The 23193-nt window shown below is 37.7% G+C and overlaps 1 protein-coding gene and 1 long non-coding RNA gene across 3 annotated transcripts in view; one reads left to right on the top strand and one right to left on the bottom strand.

The window, feature by feature from the left end:
• The window catches only part of LOC127789285 (structural maintenance of chromosomes protein 6B-like), a 68208-nt gene extending 47378 nt beyond the window's left edge, over positions 1 to 20830 (bottom strand). For both annotated transcript variants that reach the window (XM_052318160.1, XM_052318168.1), the window contains exons 1-6: positions 20460 to 20830; positions 20262 to 20367; positions 5646 to 5779; positions 4452 to 4507; positions 1737 to 1823; positions 1210 to 1530 (exon numbers count right to left, since the gene is read on the bottom strand). In XM_052318160.1, the coding sequence (XP_052174120.1) occupies positions 1210 to 1530; positions 1737 to 1823; positions 4452 to 4507; positions 5646 to 5779; positions 20262 to 20367; positions 20460 to 20622 (867 nt within the window). In that variant the 5' untranslated portion in view covers positions 20623 to 20830. The remainder of the gene's footprint in view (positions 1 to 1209; positions 1531 to 1736; positions 1824 to 4451; positions 4508 to 5645; positions 5780 to 20261; positions 20368 to 20459) is intronic.
• LOC127789723 (uncharacterized) lies at positions 14704 to 19854 on the top strand. The gene is made up of 2 exons (XR_008020636.1): positions 14704 to 18049; positions 18139 to 19854. It is a non-coding gene; the product is annotated as an uncharacterized LOC127789723 (long non-coding RNA).
• Positions 20831 to 23193: the final 2363 nt, after the last annotated feature.

Genomic DNA, 23193 nt, shown 5'->3' with positions numbered 1-23193 from the left:
TACCCAATCTCCTCTGTTGAAATGCAATTCCCTTCTATGTAATCATCCCAATTCTTCACTCTATTCTGAGCTTCCTGCAAAGTCCATTCAAGCTCCTGAATAAGGTCAATCCTGTTAGTTAGGTGTGGAACAGAAGCTTCTAGTCTTGAAACCCCTTGAAAACTGAAACTTGTTCTCTGATATCCTTGAAGATAGAATACAGAACCTTCTACAGGAGAGAGGAGAGTTCTCTTTTGAAGGGAATTCTCTGACCATCTCTCCAACTATCTCTAACTACCAGGAAACAGCCCATTAACCAACTAACAACCAATAACTGCCAACTGAATCAAACAACTATCGTAACTAACAACTGAAACAATCCTGCAATAGCGATCTGCCATGTCCCATTCCAGAACCCTTGGTTGCAAAAGCCTCCACCTACTAGTCTTTTTTCAAGACTTCTCTAGACATTAGAACCCTCCCTCGGTCAAAACTATGAGCAGCAACCGAAAAGGAGTCTTATTTAGGTAGTCTTTCCACACTTGGCTTTGCTAGGCAGGTTTCCCCAGTCGTAGCATTCCTAAATTCCTTCCGTTCAGAGCCAATTCTTATTGTTTGGCTTTCAGGCCTAAAGCCTAGAATAGAAGGAAATAATTGATGACTTGCATTCCTGAAACTCTCACAAGGAGGGAAAGCCATGGAATTGATCGAAGTTAGCCAAGTTCTGTTAGCCGTTACGTTAGGGTGACTCGGAAAGCTTGAAAGGGAATTCTGAGAGCCCTTAAGCTTCAGCTATCCGGCTTCAAGCCGTGAAGGATGAATACGAGTTGCATCCTAAAATAAGGAAGATCATTCATCAGCAATTTCAGTAACTAAGAGTCAATCAGGTGCATACTCAAGCTAATCTCATTCCTTAGGTGCTGGAGCAATAGGGGATGAAAGAGTTGACTTTACGTTGAATACAAGAACTAGTACACTTAGCATAGATGGAATGAAATGAGACCCTGACTAAAATTCAATTCAATGAAAGGCAGACCCCGCAGAAGTAAGCCTGAGCCAGCTCATTGTCAACAGCCAATTATATTGTCTAGAATTCATATCACTCTTACAACAATATTCTTATAGGAAAACAACTAAACAGGAAACATAACACATTGAGACAAACACCTGTCAGTCAAATGTCAAATTATAAAGACAAATCTTAGCATTGCTCAGATGCCTATTACTCACAATTTGTCGATCAATCTTCGCTTGGCATTTAGGTATACGGCTTTTCAGTGTCTCAATCTTTACCCTGTGCTCCTGGAGCTGCCTGTCCGTGTCATATACCCATGACCACGCAAGTTTCTTCTTTAATAGTTGTACCTGCTGAGATATTTCTTCTACATGCTCCATACTTTTAATCTTCATTTGCAACTCATTGAGTTCCTTCTGTATCGGTCGTATTAAGGATTCCAGCTCATCAACCAGTTGATTTGCATCAACCAGTTGACTCTTAATACTCTTCAAAAGCTCATCCACTTGATAGAGAAGTGTTGCCTTGAAAAAGAACTGATAATACATTATCAGTAAAGCACAAAGAAAGAACCCCTTATCCAAAACAACAGAGGAGGAAAAACACAAGAACAAAAAGCCTGTACAAAAGTTCGAATAGTTCTAAGCACGGAAGAAAGTTGGTCCTAAGCTTTCACATATTAGCCTCCCAGGTTTATTCATGAAATCATTAAACAAAAGTACTGAAACCACAAATGTCTCACCTTGAATTTATCTTTGTCATTACCAGAATGCAAAAATTCTCTGCTTTTATCTTGAGTCATTATGACACATGGATTCTCAACATCAATCTGCACAATATAAAGCCTAACATCTTGAGAAAATTCCATTATTCAGTGCAAGGTTTCAAGTTCAAATAAATAGAAATATCCAAGAAGAAACAGATGTTAAGATTGGAACCAATAGACACATCTATGAGAGAGAGAGAGAGAGAGAGAGATGGCTACATTAATGTAAGTGCATATCCTTTATTGTTTCTCTGTTGGTAGGATGTGTGTGTGTGTGTGTGTGTGGTGGGGGGGTAGAGCCATGAATCCTTGGATGGAGTTAAAAATTTAAATACAAAATGATTTAAGATTTTTATGAGTTTGAAATTCTATGTCGATTTAAAATGCCAGATAATCTTTACATGAAAGAAGACGAAAACTTTCACAGTTGTGGAAAGACATCTTCTTTTTCAGCGGATAAAATATGCAGAATCTTGAATCTATTCTTGAATAAAGTAGACAAGGACCAAGTCCTGGAAAGACGGAGGGGAGAGAGGGAGACCTAGACTGCCATAAGTCCTTGGACTGAGTTAAAAGTCTGAATACAAACCCAATTTCCGAATGCAGAATGGTCTAAGATTATGATTTTGAAATTCTATTATCAGTCAAGAAAGCCAGATAATATTTACATGAACAAGGAAGATAACTTTCATAAGTGCAGAAAAAGTGATCTCTTCTTTTTCAGCAGATAAAAAATGGCACCAATTTGTATCTATTCTTCAATAAAGTGGACAAGGACCAAGGCATGAAGATCAAATACATTTCAGGAACAACAGATGGAAGATGGGAATAGACTCCTGCAAGCTCTGTGTTTGATCATCAAAGTTCTTCCTTTGCTTGATCAAGTTCAAAAATTTCTCAGTGGCAGAGCATTCACAACCCAAATCCTTGCAACTGCACATTTTCAGTCTATCAAGGAATTGGCTGCAGCACAACTTCTAAGTCATCCAAGTGCAGATGAAAAAAAAGGATAGGCAGCTGAAAACAGCATGAATTGTCAAAAGTTGCAACAATTACTGTTACTGGAGTACTTCAGGCAGTTTGCCTAATATTTCAAGTTACTAGAGCAACTCTGACAAGGAGCTTAAGAAGTTGTAAAGACTTCCTCTACATGGTCCCCCATTAGGCAAGGTAGGTTCGGAGTTAGAAGCCAGGAAATTGTTAAATGAAGTTCTGCCGCACAAATGATTTGGGGGTTTTCTGGTGAAGAGAGCAGGATTTTACAAAACCAGATGTATCATGGTAGTGCTTTTTTAAGAGTTTTAACTGGTTTGCTCCTCATATTAGTTTGGTGATGGACAACGGCAAGCAAATTAAGCTTTGGTGATCATAAAAGGTGCCCAGAATAAAGGTCAGAGGCATTTTGGAACCAAGAGTAAGTTAACTCATTTAGGTTTTGACAGAGGATCCCACTTTAAGGAGTGGTTTTCCAAGAATATACCCAGTGTCTTTTGTAATTAACAAATACAGCAAAAGCAGCATAATGCAGCAGCAGCTTACCGGCCACCAGCTTTGAGCTATTCGTCTTGGAAGAATTAGCAGGGTATCAGATGAGGTGGAATATGGATATTATGCAATTGGTCTTCCCTATCAAAGAGTCTGGAGAAGTACAATATTTTATGGTGTTGACAATCTTCCCAGATGGCAAATACCCAGTGAAATCAGTTGATGATGTTATGAATACAGCTAGTGTTGTACATAGATACTAATAGAACTTGTACCTAGGTGCTGACAGAACTTGTACCTAGCAGTTATATATATACCTGACACATAATTGAATAGAATGAGATCTGAATTTTCCCTCCATCCTCTGTGTCTCCATTTCTCTCTGTTCTATCTCTTGTTGTCAATTAAAAATGAAATTTTGATGACAAGGTTGTTGTAGAGGTGGAGATGGTTGGACTTGGTCATGGCTGTCAGGTTCTGAGCTCCGCCATAAGTTGTAGTTTTTATTTGTTGAGTGGTCCATGAAAAAAAATTTATCAACAGACAACATGATTAAGAGACAAGATTTTGATTATTTTTTGTTGCCTGTGCGATGTCTTCCACCTTATTCTCTGTACAATTGCGAGAGAGCACTGAATACTAATTTTACCGTTTGTGAAGTGTCTAGGTTTTCTTTAAGATAATCTCTGATACGTTGTACCATTAAGTGCAGAATGAGGCTAGGTACGTGCCATATTTTGGCTTGGTTGGATTCTTTGGGGGAAGATAAAGGAATAGAAGAACCTTTTGAGTAATAAGGAAGTATTATATCTGCTGGAGAGTTTTCTATTATCTTCTTCCTCATTTCGATGAAGAGTTTTCTGTTATCCTCTTTTAAAGGAATACAAGATGAAAGGATATGGAGTATTTTCTCAGATCAGTTAAGACAATAATATTCTCCACACTAAGGTGAAAAGTAAAGCGTGTTTCTGGGCTCCAAGCTCAAATATTATCGTACAAAACACTTGTGAGAGGAGGGTTTCAACAATGTTTGTGGGCAAGTGAACCAGTAAAGCACTATGTTTGAAAGCCCGGGATTTAAACTAACAATGCACCAAGTCATTTACCCAAAAAACAGATATAATCACGCAAGTGTAGTTCCTATTATAGTCAAATAAAAGGACAGCAGAAGTCTGCAAACAATTATTATGCAAAAAAAAAACTTACGTTAAAATGTTCTATAATCTCACGTAGATCCTCCTTGCGACCAGCTACCTTTCTTCCTGCCAAATAACTCGGCAAAAGAAAAGAGAGTGAATCTCAATGCCTTTAGCTAGTCATGAAAATTTGAGAATTTTAAAAAGAAATTGAAGTGCATGGGGGATTTTATAGCAACAAGAATTTTTTTTTTTTTTTGGCTGCATTAGCAACAAGAATATTTTAATTACAACAGCCCCATATTTTAGGTCGTAAAGAAAATCAATGGTCAAGTTCAAGAAAGTAAAGAACATTGCAAAATCATTGACACATGAAGAGAAAAGGTGTCCCCAACGCACATAGCTCCCCACTTTGCAAGGGTCAGGAGAGAACAATCTTTCTACACAACCTTACCTTGCTTTACAAAAAGATTGCTTCCACAACTCAAACCCATGGCCCTCCAGTCACAAAGGAGCAACTTTATTATTGCTAGCAAGGCTCACCTCCGGGCACATGAAGAGAAAGAAAAGAAAAAAACAAAGGAAAGAAGAAGAAAAGTCCAGTATAAAATCTGATGCATACAGTAATGGTGAACCACAAAACAACAGGACATTAGATCAGGTGTACTTTCTTTCTAGGTACACCGCTACACCAACTTTTCTTGAACCTTTTATAAGTTAAAAATGTTAAACATTGCATGTCAAGCTTAAGCCGAAACAATTATATCAACCCTTTTGCTGAAATCTCCTTTCCTTTAAAACATAATTTCAACTGTCTGAGTGCCTCTCATGAACGAATAGATTAGCAACACACGCCCTTGCCCATATCCAGGCTTCATCAGTGGGATAGACCAGAAAACATCTGTAAATTGATGTTAATCACTCCTGCTTGCCATTATCCTCTTGCAACACATGAAGTACCATATGCATCCCTAGGAATCTTAAGCCATCATTTCCAACAACATCTCACAAAAGAGAAATATGGAACCCAGCGTATGAAAGCTTTAGACACAATGAAGTTGGAAAAATTTAAGGGGCTCATGTGAGAAATTGTAAAGAAAAAACTCAGCAATCACAACCATTCCCCTAAAAGCCGAGGAGGCCACAGAAAACACCAAGACTTGAGGCAGCTGAGGAAGTACAGGAGACTGAGACAGTCAAGAAAACCCACAAGACTCTCAAGCCAACATTTCACATTAAATCCGAGAGAGGATCTCAAGCAAACCTTGACAATTCTTTAAGACAGTAGAACTGGTCGTGTCAGAAATCCTGCGCTCTACTATTATCACATCCCCATATACATCTGGTTTAAAAGCATCTTCCCCTTGATTTTTAATTTCCACATTTACAACAGCATAGCTGCAAATAAATACCAAGAATAAGCACATATCAGGTTACCAATAAAAGTTGACCAGGTAATGTGAATGCATAAGACATCTTAAAGGGCTAATAGATGGAAGACAGAAAATAATAATGCAGTTGTCACAGTGTTCTTAATCCACAACAAAATAGGCAAGATGCATAAGCTTTCACAAGTCAAATATGGTATACCACATATTGAATTTTCTGCTATCTTTTCTTTCTTTCGTGTTCTCTTCTTTTCTTATTGTAAATAAAATATTTCACTGATTAGGGGAAATGCTGAGAAGCATCGCAGGATGCTTGGGGTTGAAGAATAGATCCTCAAGGGTAGAATCTAAAAATGCAAACCAAGACCAGTGTCTAGGGTTCATCCTCCTCAATATCATCACATATATTTGTGAACATAAAAAATTATGGTTGGGAGAGATTGGGAGAGAGAGAGAGAGTAGAGAATTGAGTTATTGGGAAAACAATTGTATTAAATAAAATGCCTTAAAATCAGGCAGAACAGAATAACACTAGCATATACAATGACTAGTGATTATAAATCCTTACCATGTCTTTAAGCCTGTCACCATCTTCTTTTAATACATAACTTAATGGAACTCAAACTCAAGTCTTCTTATTGGCAGAATGCAGCCCAAGTTGCTGAGGTGTACATCTTCTGTGAGGCCCCTTCCTTGATTACCCATAATTGATCAATTAACAATTGGTAATGCAGGGTGTAATTGTCACGGTCCTAATATGTAGAAGTAGAATATACCATGTAAAGGGTGGGCCTAGCATACACATGTGGCAGTTAGGGAAGGCAGTTAGATAACTCTAGAAGAGGGTACCTATGTAAATAAGCTGGGTGGCAGAAATGTAATTGTGGGATCCTATATAAAGGACCCGAGCACATGTAAGGAACTATCGAGAATATTGAATTGAATCATTCTAGCATTTCCCTCTCATTTTTGTTTCTCTCTCTCTCTCTCTCAATTTCTCTCAACTCTTCCTCAATTTTCTTCTCCTTTCTCCCTCTGTTTCTACCATTCTCCAAAATTCTTCAACAAATTCTAGAGAATTCTCGTCAGATCTCTTAGGATCTGACAATTTGATATTAGATCAAATCTGGGCCAAGGGAATTCAATAAACAAAATGGCGGAAGGGACTCGAATGAAGAACTTGGAGTCGCAAGTGCACCAATTTCATTCGACGGTGATTGACTTGCAAGCTCGAGTAGAATTGCTGGAGATTAGATCCAATTGCAATCATGAAGCGATCATGGCGATGGGTCGGAAGATGGACGCATCATTATGGGGTTTAGAGAGAAGATTGGATGGAATTAGAGATGAAGTTGGAGCTCAGATCAGGGACCAACTGCAGAATTTTATGGTGATGTTTACACGACAAAATCAGATAAGTTTATCCCCTAATTTTCCCCCTAGAGAAAGGACAAAACCGGTCAAGGAGTGAGGAATAGGAATGCCGGGCCCTCTAAAATTGAGGTTGCTCTAAGAGAAGAAGGGGATATGGGAATAGATCTAAGGCGAGAGAGACTGGTAACATTTAATCAATCAAGATTCCCTATGCCCAAATTAGATATTCCCCTATTTGATGGGGAGTAATCCCAGGTGGTGGGTGAGGAGATGTGAGCGGATGTTTAACTGGCACAATGTTCCAAAGGAGCGTCGGGTAGCATTGGCGGCTGCTTACCTTAATAATGCGGGGGATGCCTGGTACCAAGGGTGGTCACAGGCTAGAGGAGAATGTCCATGGGAGGAGTTTGTTGAGAAATTGTGTGAAAGGTTTGGAGATAGAAATAGGATGGACGTGGTGGAGGAATTCAATAAACTCAAACAAGAAAGAGGACTACAATCTTATCAGGCCCGATTTGAGGAGTTAAGATAATAATGGTCACCCTAAACCACCACCTATCTGAAGCTTACTTTGTCTCCAGCTTCATGAGTGGGTTAAGTGAGGATCTTAGGCCTACGGTCAAGATGTTACGACCGAAGACGGTGGAACAAGCTACTAAGGATGCTAAGCTACAGGAGGTTTTGATAGAAGTTGTCATGAAAAAGCAAAGGCAGGAGAGTAAGGGAGTCGGTATAGGACGTACAGTACCTGTGGTGAAGGGATACAATAAGGAGATGGTAAGGGTGAATTCAGGAGAGAAGAGAATGACAGTCGTTGCACCTGTTCATTCCTCAACAGGACAAAATGGGAGGTTGATAGATCAAAGAAGGAAAGCAAGACTCTGTTTCAAATGTGGTGACCGGTATTTCCCAAGACACCAATGCAAGAGGCAATTGCTCTTGCTGGAAGGGAAGGATGAAGAAGTAGAAGGAGAGCAAGTAGAAGAAGTGATAGACATAGCAACGGATGACAACGGAGAAATATCATTGCGCGCCCTTAAAGCAAACAATAAAATTATTAAAGTGGAAGGAAGGGTTCAGGAGGGGAGTTTGATGATCCTGATTGATAATGGGAGTACCCACAGTTTCTTGGACGAGGGTATGTCATGTACCTAGGGTTTAGCCTAGGATTGGATTGACAATCAAAAGGATCTGATGGAATAAAATCAAAAACAGAACATTGGAGAGGAAAAAATGGACAGAAATGGGGGAAGGATGTAGAGAGAAATGAGGGAGAGCAGTAGAAAGAAACAAGAGGGAGAATTGTAGAGAGAGAATCAGAGTTTTATTTAAACAATTCAAGCATGAGCCATCCCATCTGTTTACAGCAACCTTATATAGGCATAACAGACTATCCCAACTCACTCATGTGCTCCTAACCAATTGATAAAATATCTCCTAACAATTATCATAAGCCTATTACTATATTACCCCTTTAATGCTCCTTGGGTCATGATAATTCCCCCCTCCTTGAGAGAGTTCTTATCCCCAAGAACTTGCAGCAAGTAGCCATTGCTTCATCCAATTCCTGCCTTCTCTATCTAATTTATCCTTCTTTCTTTCTTTCTCCTTCTAGGCCTCTTCTTCTTCCTCGTTCTTAAGTGTCCAAGATCAATCCTAGCCGTAATTTGGCATAGAACTTCAATGAGAGCAACCTGATAGAGTTCAAATCCAATACACCCACCTTCTACAATAGCTACCCAATCAAGATTGGTCTCCAATTTAAGAACATAATCAGCCATTGGTTCATCCCACCATGCAGTAGACAGCAACTCGAATTTTCCAATAGGAGTAAAAAACAACACAGCAATGGGAGTCTTGTTCTCTTCGATAACACCTTTGACTTCTTCAGCTAACTCCCTTAGCTTTTCCCCAACTACCATTGGCTTCCAAAATTCCTCACCACTTTGAATTTGTTGCAAGTTGAGAGAACTACTTTCAGAGTCATAACTCGTCGAAGATTCCCCTTGAATGAAAGAGAAATCAACATCTCTATTTTCCGTGAGGGTGACCTGCCAACCCTCATTAGGCACATCCAAATGTATTAACTCTTCCATTGGCTGCAAAACAACCTTAACTACTTTTTCTGTCAAAATTTTCTATTTCCATGTTAGCAGTCCAACAACATCTTCTTCTTTGTGTTTGCTGGAATTTTCCTCTATATGAACTTCTTTTTCAAAAATATTCGATGGTCCCTTTGCATCTATTGTCCTATCCACCTGATTGTTACTGATTCCCTTTGAATAATGCCATTTCTGATATTGTAGTCATCTTTCTTGTCATTGCTGTTGAAATCAGAATACTTCTTTTTCTGCCCAAAATCTAAAGTAAGCAATGAATCGCTCTTCTATAATCTTGACTTCTCCTTCGGCTACTCCATTTTAAGGAAGTCCTCTTTATTAAAACTTCCGCAACAATCCTCGAAAAATTCTACGAGAAAGCTGTAATGATAATTCTTAATCAGTATCACTGCAAACTCCTGCAACTGCTCGTGTAACATACGACTGAATTCCTTGCTCGTATCATGTACCCAACTTCTTGTTTCCTTATCCAATTAGCTGATCTCATTCTCAAACTCTCTTTCCCATGCCTGAGGCTTTTGGCCAAACTCCCCATGTTGTCTGACTCCAACTAAAAATGTAACATTCTTTTGTTGCAATTGCGAACTCATCTGCTTCATGTATGCACTGCTCCCAATGGCCTCACGAGCAAGTCGTCCCCCTAAAAATGCAACACCCTTCTACTACGATTGAGACTTTAATGTCTTCGTGCATGCACTACTCCCCCTAACAGACTTCTCACAAGCAGGACAACCCAAAGGCCAATAAACAAGAGCTCTGTACATCCTCTAAAATTAGCAGTCGAGGGTCACTTGCTAGAATTTCGAATTCCATCAATTCCACCAATCTCTGGAATAATCAATTCACCGAGGTTGCCTTCATATTCCAAATAAAGATCACAACCAATAATCGATCAGAATACACCCTAGACAGCTTGGACTACTCGCTAGGGTCTAGGAAGGAATTTGGATAAGAGTTTGAGGAGGATAGAGCAGAGAAGAAGGCAAGGAAGAACATAACAAAATTGAGGGAGAGAGAGAAAAGTCGTGGGAGAGTATTGAGAGAGGGAATTGAGATTCAAATCATTCCCAGAACTCCCTTCCTCTAACTAATCAAGCCTATTTATAGGCTTACAATTGAAGATGCTAACAACAACAATAGAAAATGCAACTAATAAGGAAAACACATGACATGTATTACTAATATATCCTTGGGGTTCCTTGGGGTCGTGACACTCATCAACCAAGTTTTTGAACCCTACCTACGCCATTTTATTCTGGTTTTCTTTGATGATATTTTAATATACAACCCAACTTTCAGTCAACACTTGAAACACCCAAGGACTACATTTGAGGTTCTCAAAAATAGCCAATTGTATATTAAGAGATCTAAATATGCCTTCGGTCAGAAGCAAGTAGAGTATGTAGAGCATGTTATCTCAAGAGTAGGAGTGAGTACAAATTCGAGAAAAGTGGCTACTATGGTGGCTTAGCCAAGGCCTACTAACATTAAGGCCTTGGGGGGTTTTTTGGGTTTAACAGGGTACCATAGGTAGTTTGTAAAAAATTATGGTATCATCAGCCGGCCTTTGACGGAATTGCTAAAAATGAGGGATTTCATTGGGGTCCAGAGGCTGAGAAGGCATATGAGCAATTGAAGGGGGCTATAGGCAAGGCTCCAGTGCTCGGGCTACCAAACTTTAGTATACTAGAGACTGATCCATGTGGTACGAGGGTGGGAGCGGTGTTGATGCAAGAAGGAAGACCATTGGCTTATCTTAGTCAGGCTTTGTCCCCTAGACATCTGGGACTAAGTATATATGAAAATGAGGTTTTGGCAGTAATAATGGCAGTTGAGAGGTGGCGGCATTATTTGAAAGGAGGTCAATTCATAATTAGAACTAACCACGAAAGCCTTAAATTCTTACTATAGCAGAAGCTTCATACCCATCTCGAAAGGAAGGGAATGTCTAAGCTTATGAGCCTAGACTACAGCACAGTATAAGAAGGGGAGAGAAAACATAGTTATTAATGCCTGTCACGACCCAAGGGTAATTAGAAAGGCAATAATATAATTAGTTACCTTAGTTTGTTAGGAGTTATTTCTGTTATTCTGTTACAGCACATGGGGTTGTTATTCTAGATATTTCTTTCAGTTATATAGCCTATAAATAAGCTCTCAAGTATGTGGAGAAGAGGAGGCTTGAATGTTTTAAATGAAACTCTAATTCTCCCTCTCTACAATTCTCTCAAATGTCCCTCTCGTTTCTCTCTACTGCTCTCCCTTGTTTCTTCTCTAGTTTCTCCCCCATTTCTGCCCCCTTTCCCTCTTGAATCATTCTGTTTCAGTTCTATTTAATCAGATCCTTCTGATTGCCAATTCCAACCTTGTTATGAACCCTAGGTTCATGACAATGCCCTGTCCAAATGCCTAGAAGAAGGAGAAGCAGTTGCCCTTGTTGTTATCACCCCTGACTGGTACCAAGAAGTTGAGGCGAGCTATGAAGGAGATGATAAAATGAAGGAGTTATTGGAGTAGTTGATTCTAAATCCCAATGGGAAGCCAAGGTATACATTGCATCAAAGGGTAATGAGGTACAAGGGCAGAGTCATAATCGATGGAAGTGAGATATTGAGGAAGAAGATATTGAGTTCCCTTCACGAGTCTCCAGTGGGAGGGCACTCAGGAATTCAGAACACATCATAAGGTGAAGCAAATCTTTTACTAGCCTCACCTCAAACAATATGTGACCGAGTATGTAATGGCTTGTGATGTGTGCAATAGATGCAAGTACGAAACCATGGCCCAGCCAGGCTTGCTGCAACCCTTACCCATACCTACACAAGCTTGTGAGAGCACAAGTATGGATTTTATCGAGGGTCTACCTAAGTCAAAAAGGAAGGACTGCATCTTAGTGGTGGTGGATCGATTCACTAAGTTTGCACATTTCATTGGCCTAACCCACCCCCACCCCCCCCCTACTCAACCCAAGAAGTAGCTAGAGCTTTCTTGGATCAGGTGATGAAGCTACATGAGATTCTCGGGTCGATAATTTCAGATAGGGACAATATCTTCACAAGCTTGTTCTAACAAGAATTGATGAAATCCCTAGGGGTGAACCTTAAAATGTCTACAGCTTACCATCCTCAAATGAATGGTCAGACGGAGAGGGTTAACCAATGTGTGGAAGGCTACTCAAGGTGTTTGTGTTTCTTGCATCCTAAAGGGTGGCATAAGTGGATCTCTCTGGCCCAATGGTGATATAATACCAGCCACCATGCATCTATCAAGAGATCCCCCTTTGAAGCATTATCCGAACATCAACCTCCACTACTCCCAGCAGTGGGGGAGCACACCACAATGGCCACTGTAGAGGCATACTTAGAAAAGAGGCAGAGAGTTTTGCAACAACTCAAGGAAAAGTTGGCATTGGCTTAAAATCGTATGAAGCAGTACATTGATAGGAGGAGGAGTGAAAGAGAGTTCAACGTGGGGGAAAGAGTATACCTAATGGTCAGGCCAGCCCACCTTAAGGCAATTTGCTAAGGGCCAGGTGAACAAACTAAGCCCTATCAACTACAGCTACCTGAAGGATCCAAAATTCACCCGGTCTTCCACGTCTCTCTTTGCTCAAGAGATCAGTAGGAACACAACAAGCATCTTCCAATTTACCACAGTTGTTTGTAGATGCAGATGTCACAGCAGTACCCAGCTCTATACTAGACTAGAGAGTATTATACATAGGGATGACAATTGCAACCGAAACCGTGGGGAACCAAACCGAAATCGAACCGGTCAACGCGGTTAAAAACCGTTTGACTGGGTAATGGTTTGGTTCGGGGAAAAACCGAACACTGTTTCAATGGGTATGGTTTGGTTATGATTTTCACTAAAACCAAACCAAAACCCGAACCGAAACCGAAACCGAATGGTGGGTAACCGAACCGAACCGAATATATCTATAATATAATATGTATATATAATATATATTATATACAACCCCGCCCACCTGAGCCCAGCCCACCTGAGCCTAGCCCACCCCAGCCCAATTGCCTTGCTTGCAAACCCTTTTCCCCTTCTCTTCTCCTTCATCTCTCAACCTCACTCTCACTCTCTCTCACCCTCGCCGCCTTTCGCTCGTTCACCCGCCCTCGCCCTTGCTCTCTGCATCTCTCTTGCTCTCGCTCGCCCTCGATGGATCTCTCTTGCTCTCGCTAGGGCTCGGCCCCTGCTCTCGCTTGCCCTCGATCTCTCTCACCCTTTCTACCTCCTTTCTCTTGCTCCTCCGCGCAAGCTCGCCAGTAGCCCTCGCTCTCTGCATCTCTCTTTCTCTCACTCGCCCTCGCTAGATCTCTCTTGCTCTCGCTAGGGCTCAGCCCCTCTTGCTCTCGCTCGCCCTTGATCTCTCTCACCCTCGTTGCCTCTCGCTCTTTGCCTCATCTCTCTTCATATTAATTTATTTTTTATATTTATAATTTTGTTAGATGGAGTTAGCTCATTCTATGCATCAATTTACGAAGAATATATTAATGTTGTTGATGAAGGTATTAACTTTCGTAGCTAATTTTTTTTAGCTTAAATTATAATTTAATTATGCACATATTAATTTATTGATCTTAACAATTGTCGGTTTGGAAATGTGATTTTATATCCAATAAGTTTTGTAACTTTATGCAAGAACAATGTAACTTTATTAGAATTTATCTTTGTTTGTTGTGAAATTATCAAAAAAATTTATGAATGCTATTTGTCTTTATTTGTTGATATGGATTAAACTAAAAAAACCATAGTTAAACCGAAACCGAATGGTTTGGTTATGGTTTTAAATTTTTAAAACCAAATGGGTAATGGTTCGGTTTTGGTTTTAGTAATTTAAGTTTGGTTTGATTATGGTTTTGACAAAAACCGAAACCAAACCGAACCATTGCCAACTCTAATTATACAAGCATGGGGCCCCTATCATTCAAGTGTTGGTGAAATGGTCGAACCTTTCCCATGACAACAGCACCTGGGAATAGTTGTCTGATCTGATAAGGCAATTTCCCCAACCAGCCAGCCTACTTAGTATTCTTGAGGACAAAAATTATATCAAGCCGGGGGGAACTTGTCACGATCCTAATATGTAGAAGTAGAATATACCGTGTAAAGGGTAGGCCTAGCATACCCGTGCGGCAATTAGGGAAGACAATTAGCTAACTCTAGAAGAGGATACCTATGTAAATAAGCTGGGTGGTGGGAATGTAATTGTGGGATCCTATATAAAGGACCAGAGCACATGTAAGGAACTATCGAGAATATTGAATTGAGTCATTCTAGCATTCCCCTCTCATTCTATTTCTCTCTCTCTCTCTCTCTCTCTCTCTCTCATTCTCTAAACTTTTCCTCAATTTTCTTCTCTTTTCTCCCTCCATTTCTGCCATTCTCCAGAATTCTTCAGTGAATTCTAGAGAATTCTCATTAGATCTCTTAGGATCTGACAGTAATTTTCTTCTTTTTACTTTATCTAACTCCTTGGTACTATCAACTCCTTATGCCTTGTATTTTACCATCTTAATTGGATTGAACATCATCCCATGGATGATTGTACAACAGATCACAAAACTGGGAAACAGCAGTCTGCCATTTAGCTATCAGCATTTACCGAGGACAAGGGCAGACTACCTATCCTCCTAGCAGCCATTTGATAGGCGGATTAATTGGTGGTAATACCACCTGACACCATAATACCTTGTTTGGTACACAAAGAAAGGTGGGATTATCTTAACTCCAGAAGCAATACAAGGATAGAGTAAGAAAGAGAACATACATAAAAGCAAAATAACAACCACGAAGATCATTATCAAAGAACAAGAACAGAACATCCCAAAGTGGATAAGGGCAGGAAGCTCTGTCTAAGCCCAGAATATGTCACAAAATTCACCAATATTCAGGCCTTGTGTAAAAACTGTTCAATGAGATGACAATATATCCTCCAAATCATCCCCATCATTTTGACCATCTAATAGAAACAGGGCACCAATCCTTCAAATGGTCTATCTAATTACCCCAATTGATAGTGCTAGTGATGTTCAGATTTCCACTGAAAAGTCCATTGCAGCAGTCAAGAGAAAGAGATAGCAACTAACCTTCACAACATCTAAGAATATATGTGATTCCTTGATGTTCATGATTACCAGGAAAAAAATCATAACTATGACGTTCACTCCTTCCCATACTGCAAGAGCTAACTGGTTGGTCAATCTCGACCACTGCATCCAACTTAATCCAGTGACTGGTTTAAAAGAACCCATGAGAATATATATTCATTTAAACCGTGGTTACAGTGAAACCTAGTCCCAAGCAAATACCAAATTCGTAACAACTAATCCAAAACTCCAGCAATATATTTCCAGAACCACCTGCTTGATCTCCCTCTGCCCAGCAAAACCAACTTCTCACCTCTATACATACATCACAGAACAAGCACTTTTGAGAACCTATGACACTTTTAACAGTTTTTAAACTGAAACTAGTAGTACTGTTTTATCATTACATTATTATAACGAACACCCAAATTTTTCATCTGTCTCTGCAGCAAGATAGCTTCCCAATTTGCAAATTTTCCCTCTCCCATCATAATATAATTCAGTGTTATTAAAGGCGCGCCTTGATACCAAGCGCAAGCCTGGCGCCTAGAACCGAACTAGGCGTGCGACATCTGCCCAGGCGCGCCTGGGTGCATCCAGGCCCTTAGGCGCAGCCTTGGGCTTAGATGTGCCAAGGCTGCGCCTGGTTGGTTTTAATTGAATTTCAGTTTAATGTAGTTTAATTTTAGTATTTCTTGCTATATTTAATCAAATCTAATCCTAATTCAAATTAAACCTAAATAAAGAAAGCAAGATATTCTAAAAAGATGAATTCAAAGAGACTTATGATAGAAGAAATCTCAAAAGTCAAGTTTGCAGTTGTCCTCTCCTCTCCCTTCTTGGCTATTCTTGACTATCCTCTCCACGGCAGTCACGGCACAGCTCCAAGACAACCAGAACTCCTCCTCCTTCTCGGCTTTCCTCTCCCTCTTCAAACGGACGGCTGCAACGGCACAGCCCTCCCTTCTCGCTCGACTCTCCTCTCCCTATTCAAACAGATAGGACCGGCTGCACAACCACCATTCTTGGCTCTCCTCTCCCTCTTCAAACGGACAACACCCATCTCGGCTTTTCTTGCTCTCTTCAAACGGACAACACAGCTTCACTTCACAACTTATCTCCCTTCTCGACTCTCCTTTCTCTTCTTCAAAGTTCAAATGGACAGCATAGCTACAGCCTACTGCATCATCTACCTTCTCGGCTCTCCTCTCCCTTCTTCAACGGTTTCCAGGTATGTTCATTGTTGTTTCCTCTCTTTATTTTTTTTCTAGTTTTGAGTTACAAGTTTCAACAAAAAGGCAGCAAGCTAGCTGCCAGCAACTGTTGATTTGTTGTATGTAAGCTAGCTGCCAATGACCCTTAAGCCAGCTGCCAGCAACTATTGATTTCTTATTGTTGTTGGTTATTTGTTTGTTCTTGGAGAAGTTATTTTATTACTCTTAACAATTTATTACTATTCTATAAATAAAATAGTGGTCAGCAGCTCTTACTAGCATGAGTCGCATGGCTCCAATGACCCTTAGGCCTTAGCAATTATGCCAATTCAATACTATTCATAAATAGAACAGTGGTCAACTGCATCAGCAATCAGCCCCATGAGCTGCATAGCTGCAATGACAAATGACCCTTTGCGGTATTTTTTTTTTTTTCTTAAGATGGTCTTTAGAGTGGTATTGTTGTTGACATGTTGTGAATCTTGCAGGAATCAAAAATTTAAAATGTCATCCAACACTATTGATCCTAATCCTGATAGTAGCTCTGTTGGTAGAAGAAAAGATCCAGCATGGAAATATCATAGTTTGGTAAATCCCAAAGACCTTAACACTTTCAATGTAATTTTTGTGGGAAATTAACTAAAGGAGGTGTATACCGAGCCAAACAACACCTTGCTGGAGGTTATAGGAATGTTGAAATTTGTTCAAAATGTCCTCCTCATGTTAGAGACGAAATTATAGAGTTTATGTCAAAAAAGAAAGGGAAGAATGACTTTGATGATATGCCAGATTTTGATGATATAGACACACTAGGAGATGATGTCGATGAAATGGACGTAAGGGCCTTCCAAAACCATGGTAAAAGGCCTATGCAAGGACAAGCATCATCTATGCAACAAAAAAAAAACAAAGGCAACAGCAAAAAGGGCCTCTTGATTTGTTTTTATCTGCTAAACCTAAAGTGAGTAATCAAAAGGATGCAAAAGGAAAGCAAACTACAATAGAAAGTCATGTCAACAAAGAGTTGAGAGAGAATGTATGTGTTTGGTTCAGTAGATGGATGTATGAAGCTGGTATACCATTTAGTGCAGTCAATTACCCTAGTTTTAAGCCAATAATGGAGGCTGTTGAGCGAGCTAGTCCGGGAATGAAACCCCCAAGTTTTCATGAGGTTAGAGTACCTTATCTTAAGAAGGAGGTGGAACACACAAAAGAAATTATGAAGAGTCATAGGGAGGAATGGGCAAGATATGGATGTACAATCATGTGTGATGGTTGGAAAGATAAGCGAGTGTGTTTATTGATACATCAGTCATAGGGAGTGTGTTTATTGAATCTATTGATACATCTTCCTATGCTAAAGATGGAATGAAACTTTATCAATTGCTTGACCGATTTGTGGAGGAGATAGGAGAAACAAATGTTGTTCAAGTTGTAACTGATAATGCTTCAGCTAATGTTCTAGCTGGTAAGTTTTACTTTTACTAATTTATTTTTTTCTTTTTAACTTTTACTGAAATTAATGATGATTTTTTTCCTTGAATTAATGTCTTGCAGGAGAGTTCTTAATGACTAAGCACAAGAATTTGTATTGGACGCCGTGTGCTGCCTATTGTTTGGACTTGATGTTGGAGGACATTTTTAAAATTCCTAGACTTAAGAGCACATTTCAGAAGGCATGTTCAGTCAATGGGTACCTATATAGCTCTGCACAAGTATTAAATATGATGAGATCATTTACACAAAAAAGAGAGATGCTAAGACCTGGAAAAACAAGATTTGCCACAGCTTTCCTCACCCTTTCAAGATTTCATAAACAAAAAGCTAATTTGAGGAAGATGTTTACTTCAGAAGAGTGGACTAACTCTAGATTTGCAAAGGAAACATGAGATAAGCAAGCAGCTCAAACAGTGCTCCAGGAATCATTTTGGAAAAATATTCTTTTTGCTCTCAAGGTGTCTGGGCCTCTTGTCAAGGTGCTTAGAGTGGTGGATAATGAGGACAAACCTGCTATGCCTTATATTTATGAGGCTATGGATAGGGCAAAAGAAGCCATTGCAAAATCTTTTGATGATGAGAGCAAATACGAGAAAATATTTGAAATCATTGATGAGAGATGGAATGTTCAGTTGCATCGTCCTTTACATGCAGCTGGATATTATTTGAATCCAGAATTTTTTTACTCAAATGAAAGTATTAGAGAAGATAACGAGGTTATTGAAGGGTTGTATGCTTGCATAGAGAGGATGGTTCCCACTGCAGAAGTGCAAGACAAACTTTCGAAGGAGTTGAGCTTTTATAAGAATTCTGAAGGGTTATTTGGCAAACAAATATGTATTAGAGGAAGGAATCAATTATCACCAGGTAACACGGTTTTCTAAATTATCTAATTTAGATTAGATCAATAATCTATATTTTTAATTGCTAATTTGTATGTGTTTTTCTCAGTTGAATGGTGGTCTCAATTTGGTACTGGAACCCCTAATTTGCAAAAGTTTGCCATGAAGATTTGTAGTCTCACTTGTAGCTCTTCAGGTTGTGAAAGAAATTGGAGTATCTTTGAGCATGTAAGCATTTCAATCTTATTAGTAATATTAAGTATTAACTAGATGATTTCTTATATCTTTTAACTTACTCTAATTCTAATTTAATCATTATGGCAACTTCATAACAAAAAGAGAAATCGATTGGAGCAACAACGTCTTAATGATTTGATATTTGTGAAGTATAATAGAGCTTTGAGATGTCGCTTCAATTTACGTAAATCAATAGATCTCATTTCCTTGGATGAAATTGATGAAAGTAATGAGTGGTTGCTTGGGACAATTGACCAACTTGATGATTCAGATAATGAACTTGTACATGAGGGCGATGATTTAACATGGGCTGATGTTTCTAGAGCTTCTGGTGTTGAAAAAGCTCACTATGCAACTAGATTAAATGCTCCAACTCTAAATTTGACAAAGAGTAGAAAAATGGCTACTACTTCAAATGCTCCAATTGAACCTGATGAAGAGGAAGAGAGATATGATGTGGAAGAAGAGGATATTGGAGATGATGTTTCTGATGATGGGAATATGGAAATGTTAGATCTTGATGTTGACAACGAGGATGATTTTTAGATTATCTAATCTTAATTAGGATTTAAGATCTACAAACCTCTTTTGAATTTAATCTAATTTTAGTTAAAGACTTTTCTTACAAATATTTTTAACTTCTGTGATACTTATATATTTTGGTTGCTGAAATATGTTTGGATTTGTTGTGCTGTAATTCACAGGTATGTAACTTGTTTTAATATTTATTTCTCTTGGTAGTTAGCATATGTTGAATTTTTTATTTTTTTTTATAACATACTTGTTAAAATATTATTAGAAGTTAAGACTTATTTTATACATTTTTCTTTAACTAGGACATATATATATTTATATTTTTTTTTTATTAAGTTGCGCCTAGTTCCACCAGGCTCGCGCCTCGCCTTGCGCCTCAGGCTCCAAGACCCTTGTGCGCCTTAGTGCGCCTTGCGCCTTTAATAACACTTATATAATTACACACGATTATATTTTATTGCATATCTAAGAGATGGGCATGACTTGGCAAATAATAATAACAAGAGGTGGGCATGAATTTAAACTAAATCTAACTTAATTAGTAAAGAAAGGCAGAAATTCCTCACGAACCTGCATCCAGTCTTTATAAAATCCTTCAATGTGGTCGCCCTCTGTGTGCCTTTGGCTCGACTCCCAAAAGCAACACATAATGCAGTCAGTATCGCACTCTTGCCACCTATTCATGTCAAAATTATACAATTTTTATCAAAGTTTCCACAAATTTAGTTACGCATTTAAATGCGCCGGTACATGGATTAAGAAACTTACTTCCGTTTTGGCCTGTGATGAAATTGACCCAATCCCCCAACTCGATTACCAAGCTACTATGGCACATGAAGTTCTCTAATCGGATCTTCGAGATTATACCTGCCTGGGAGCGGTTCGAGAGGCTGGTTGATCCGGCGAAACCCCTAGAATCACCGTCAGTCATTTCCTAGGGTTTTTTCACGGGGAATGGAGAGGTTGATCAGCAACTAAAACTACTCGCGAGATAGATTAGTGCACAAGACGAGAGAAAACGATATCCAACGACGCCTCGCTCTCTCTCTCTCTCTGCGCTCGGCTAATCCGAGTGTTAAACCTCTGACGAGAACTATGGCGGGAAAGTGAAAAGCTCTGTGCTGGGTCGAGCACGACTTCCTGACCTTTTATGAGGCAGGGATCCGCTACTACACGCTACATTAAACTAGGTAGACTGCAGTGAACACTTTGTAACTCATATATGTTAAAGCTATATAATACATGTAAAATAATAAAAATATTCTTACGTCTCATCGTCTCACGTCACCTCATCTTATTGCTTTAGATAATGAAGGATATTTTTATCATTTTATATACATTATGTAGATCAAATAATATTTATAGTATTTTTTTATTTTTAATGATACTTTTAAACCATATATATTTAAAATATTAATAAATAAAATATACAAAAAAGTAAATAATAAATATTTTTAAATCAAAAAAATCTCTTTATATATAACCTGCTAAATTAGAGAGATTTAGATGCAATTTAGCTAAGTAAATTCATGACCTTTTACGAAAGTGCAAGAGTATCCCACCTATTATAAAAAAATTAGATAATTCATCATTTATCATTGAACTTCGTCAATTAAACTCCCTTTGATAATAATGATGGTGTGACAATAATAGTAACTTATATCTTCTTTCCATTTCTATCTTGCTTTTCAAAAGGTCACATTATCACTCTTACATTATAATGTAACGTTAATTTTATAATTAGAATGAAAATTAAATACTATATACCCTAAATAATAAATTTAGAAGTTGAATATATCCTTGAAAATAAAGAAAAAAAAAGAGTATTTTTCTTCACATTGACCCTAAAATTAATCATAAGGTAGCTAAAAACAACATAACACCATACAAAATGAAATAAAAATTTATTATATATATATATCACTTATGGGGCGTTTTGTATAGGATAAGTTTTCAAATTTATGAAAATGTTAAGTTGAAAATCTATATTCTCATACTTGATACAATTTTTTAAAAAAATAATACTGAAAAAATGAGACTGTATTCTCTTTGTTGTTTTTAGTTCATTTTTTATTTTTAATTTTTTAAAACACGCAAAACCTGTTTACTTTGTTATTTTTTAAAATAGATTTTTAAAAATAAGAAAAATTATTAAAAAAAAACAAAAATAACCAAAACGTGAAAAACACTCAAGCTTCAATGACAACTTATCTTTTATTATTATTATTATTATTATTCTACCTCTTGCACGCGCAAGCTTCTGTGGCAATAAACAACAGAGACAAATACGATAAGGATGAGCAATAGCAGAAGCAATTGCAATAAGGACCAGCAACAACGGTGGCGACAAGCAACGGCGATGATGGTGGCTAGGACAAACAACAACAGCAATGGTGTGGGTTTCTTCATGACCAATGATTGTTTCGTGGTTTCATTTCAATTTTGGATTGGACTCTTTACATAGCAAATTTATAGAGGTGAATTTTTGGGATTTTGATATTTTTTATTTATCAATGTATTGAAGGATTGATAGTGTGTATTTAATTATTGATTTTGTGTGTGTGCATATTTAATTTTTTTGTTTATGCGTGTATCTAATTATTTTGTGTATTTAGTTATTAATTTGTGTATTTGATTATTAATTTTGTGTATGTGTGAAAATTATAGATAAGATAAACTAAATATAATTAAAATTTATTAAAATAAATAAATAAAATAGTTAGTGAAATAGAGAGGATAATAGGGAATATGGTCGAAGCACGTATAATTTTCGAGATAAGTTAAAAATATAGAGTACATTGTTTATGATATAATAGGGAGTGAGATGGGTTGGAGATAACTTTAGTGGTTAGTTTTTTGAATATCATGCCAATTTTTCTTATACTTTTTGTTATGAAATAAGTTATTGTCGAGTTTTTATTTATTGTTTATCTTTCAAATTTTTTCATTCTCATTCAGTTTATTTTCAATTTTTATTTTTATATTTATTTTGTTGCCAAAATTAATTTATTTTTTGTTTGTATTTTATTTTTATAACAGGAAAAAAATATTGTAAGATTTACCAACTTCAAATATGTATATTACTTAATAATATATTAGTATTAAACTATTCTAATTTATTAAATAATTAAATTTATTAAATAAAATATCTTAAAATAGTTTTTTTTAATTTAAAAATAAACGAGTTTTTTAATTTTCTATTTTAAGAAATGGTTTTTTCATAATGATAAATAGAAAAATAGACTATCAAAACATAAAACTAAAAATGAATTCAAAACTTAAAATTAAAAATTAAAACTCAAAGAAAACGCAACTTAATATTCCATAATTTATTTATAATTAATTTGTTCACAAAAAATGTTCATGGGGGTTGGAAATGTTGGATTCTCATGGACTAGAAAGTTTTTAATAAATAAAAAATCTAAAACACCTCTTACCCTCTTAGAACCCTATAGTTATTTCACGATTATCTTTGCTATAATTTTCTTCTTACAAATATATA

This window comes from Diospyros lotus, chromosome 1 (genome assembly GCF_014633365.1).
Source record: "Diospyros lotus cultivar Yz01 chromosome 1, ASM1463336v1, whole genome shotgun sequence".
In the NCBI taxonomy this organism is placed as follows: domain Eukaryota; kingdom Viridiplantae; phylum Streptophyta; class Magnoliopsida; order Ericales; family Ebenaceae; genus Diospyros; species Diospyros lotus.
This window is presented reverse-complemented; position numbering and strand designations above follow the sequence as displayed.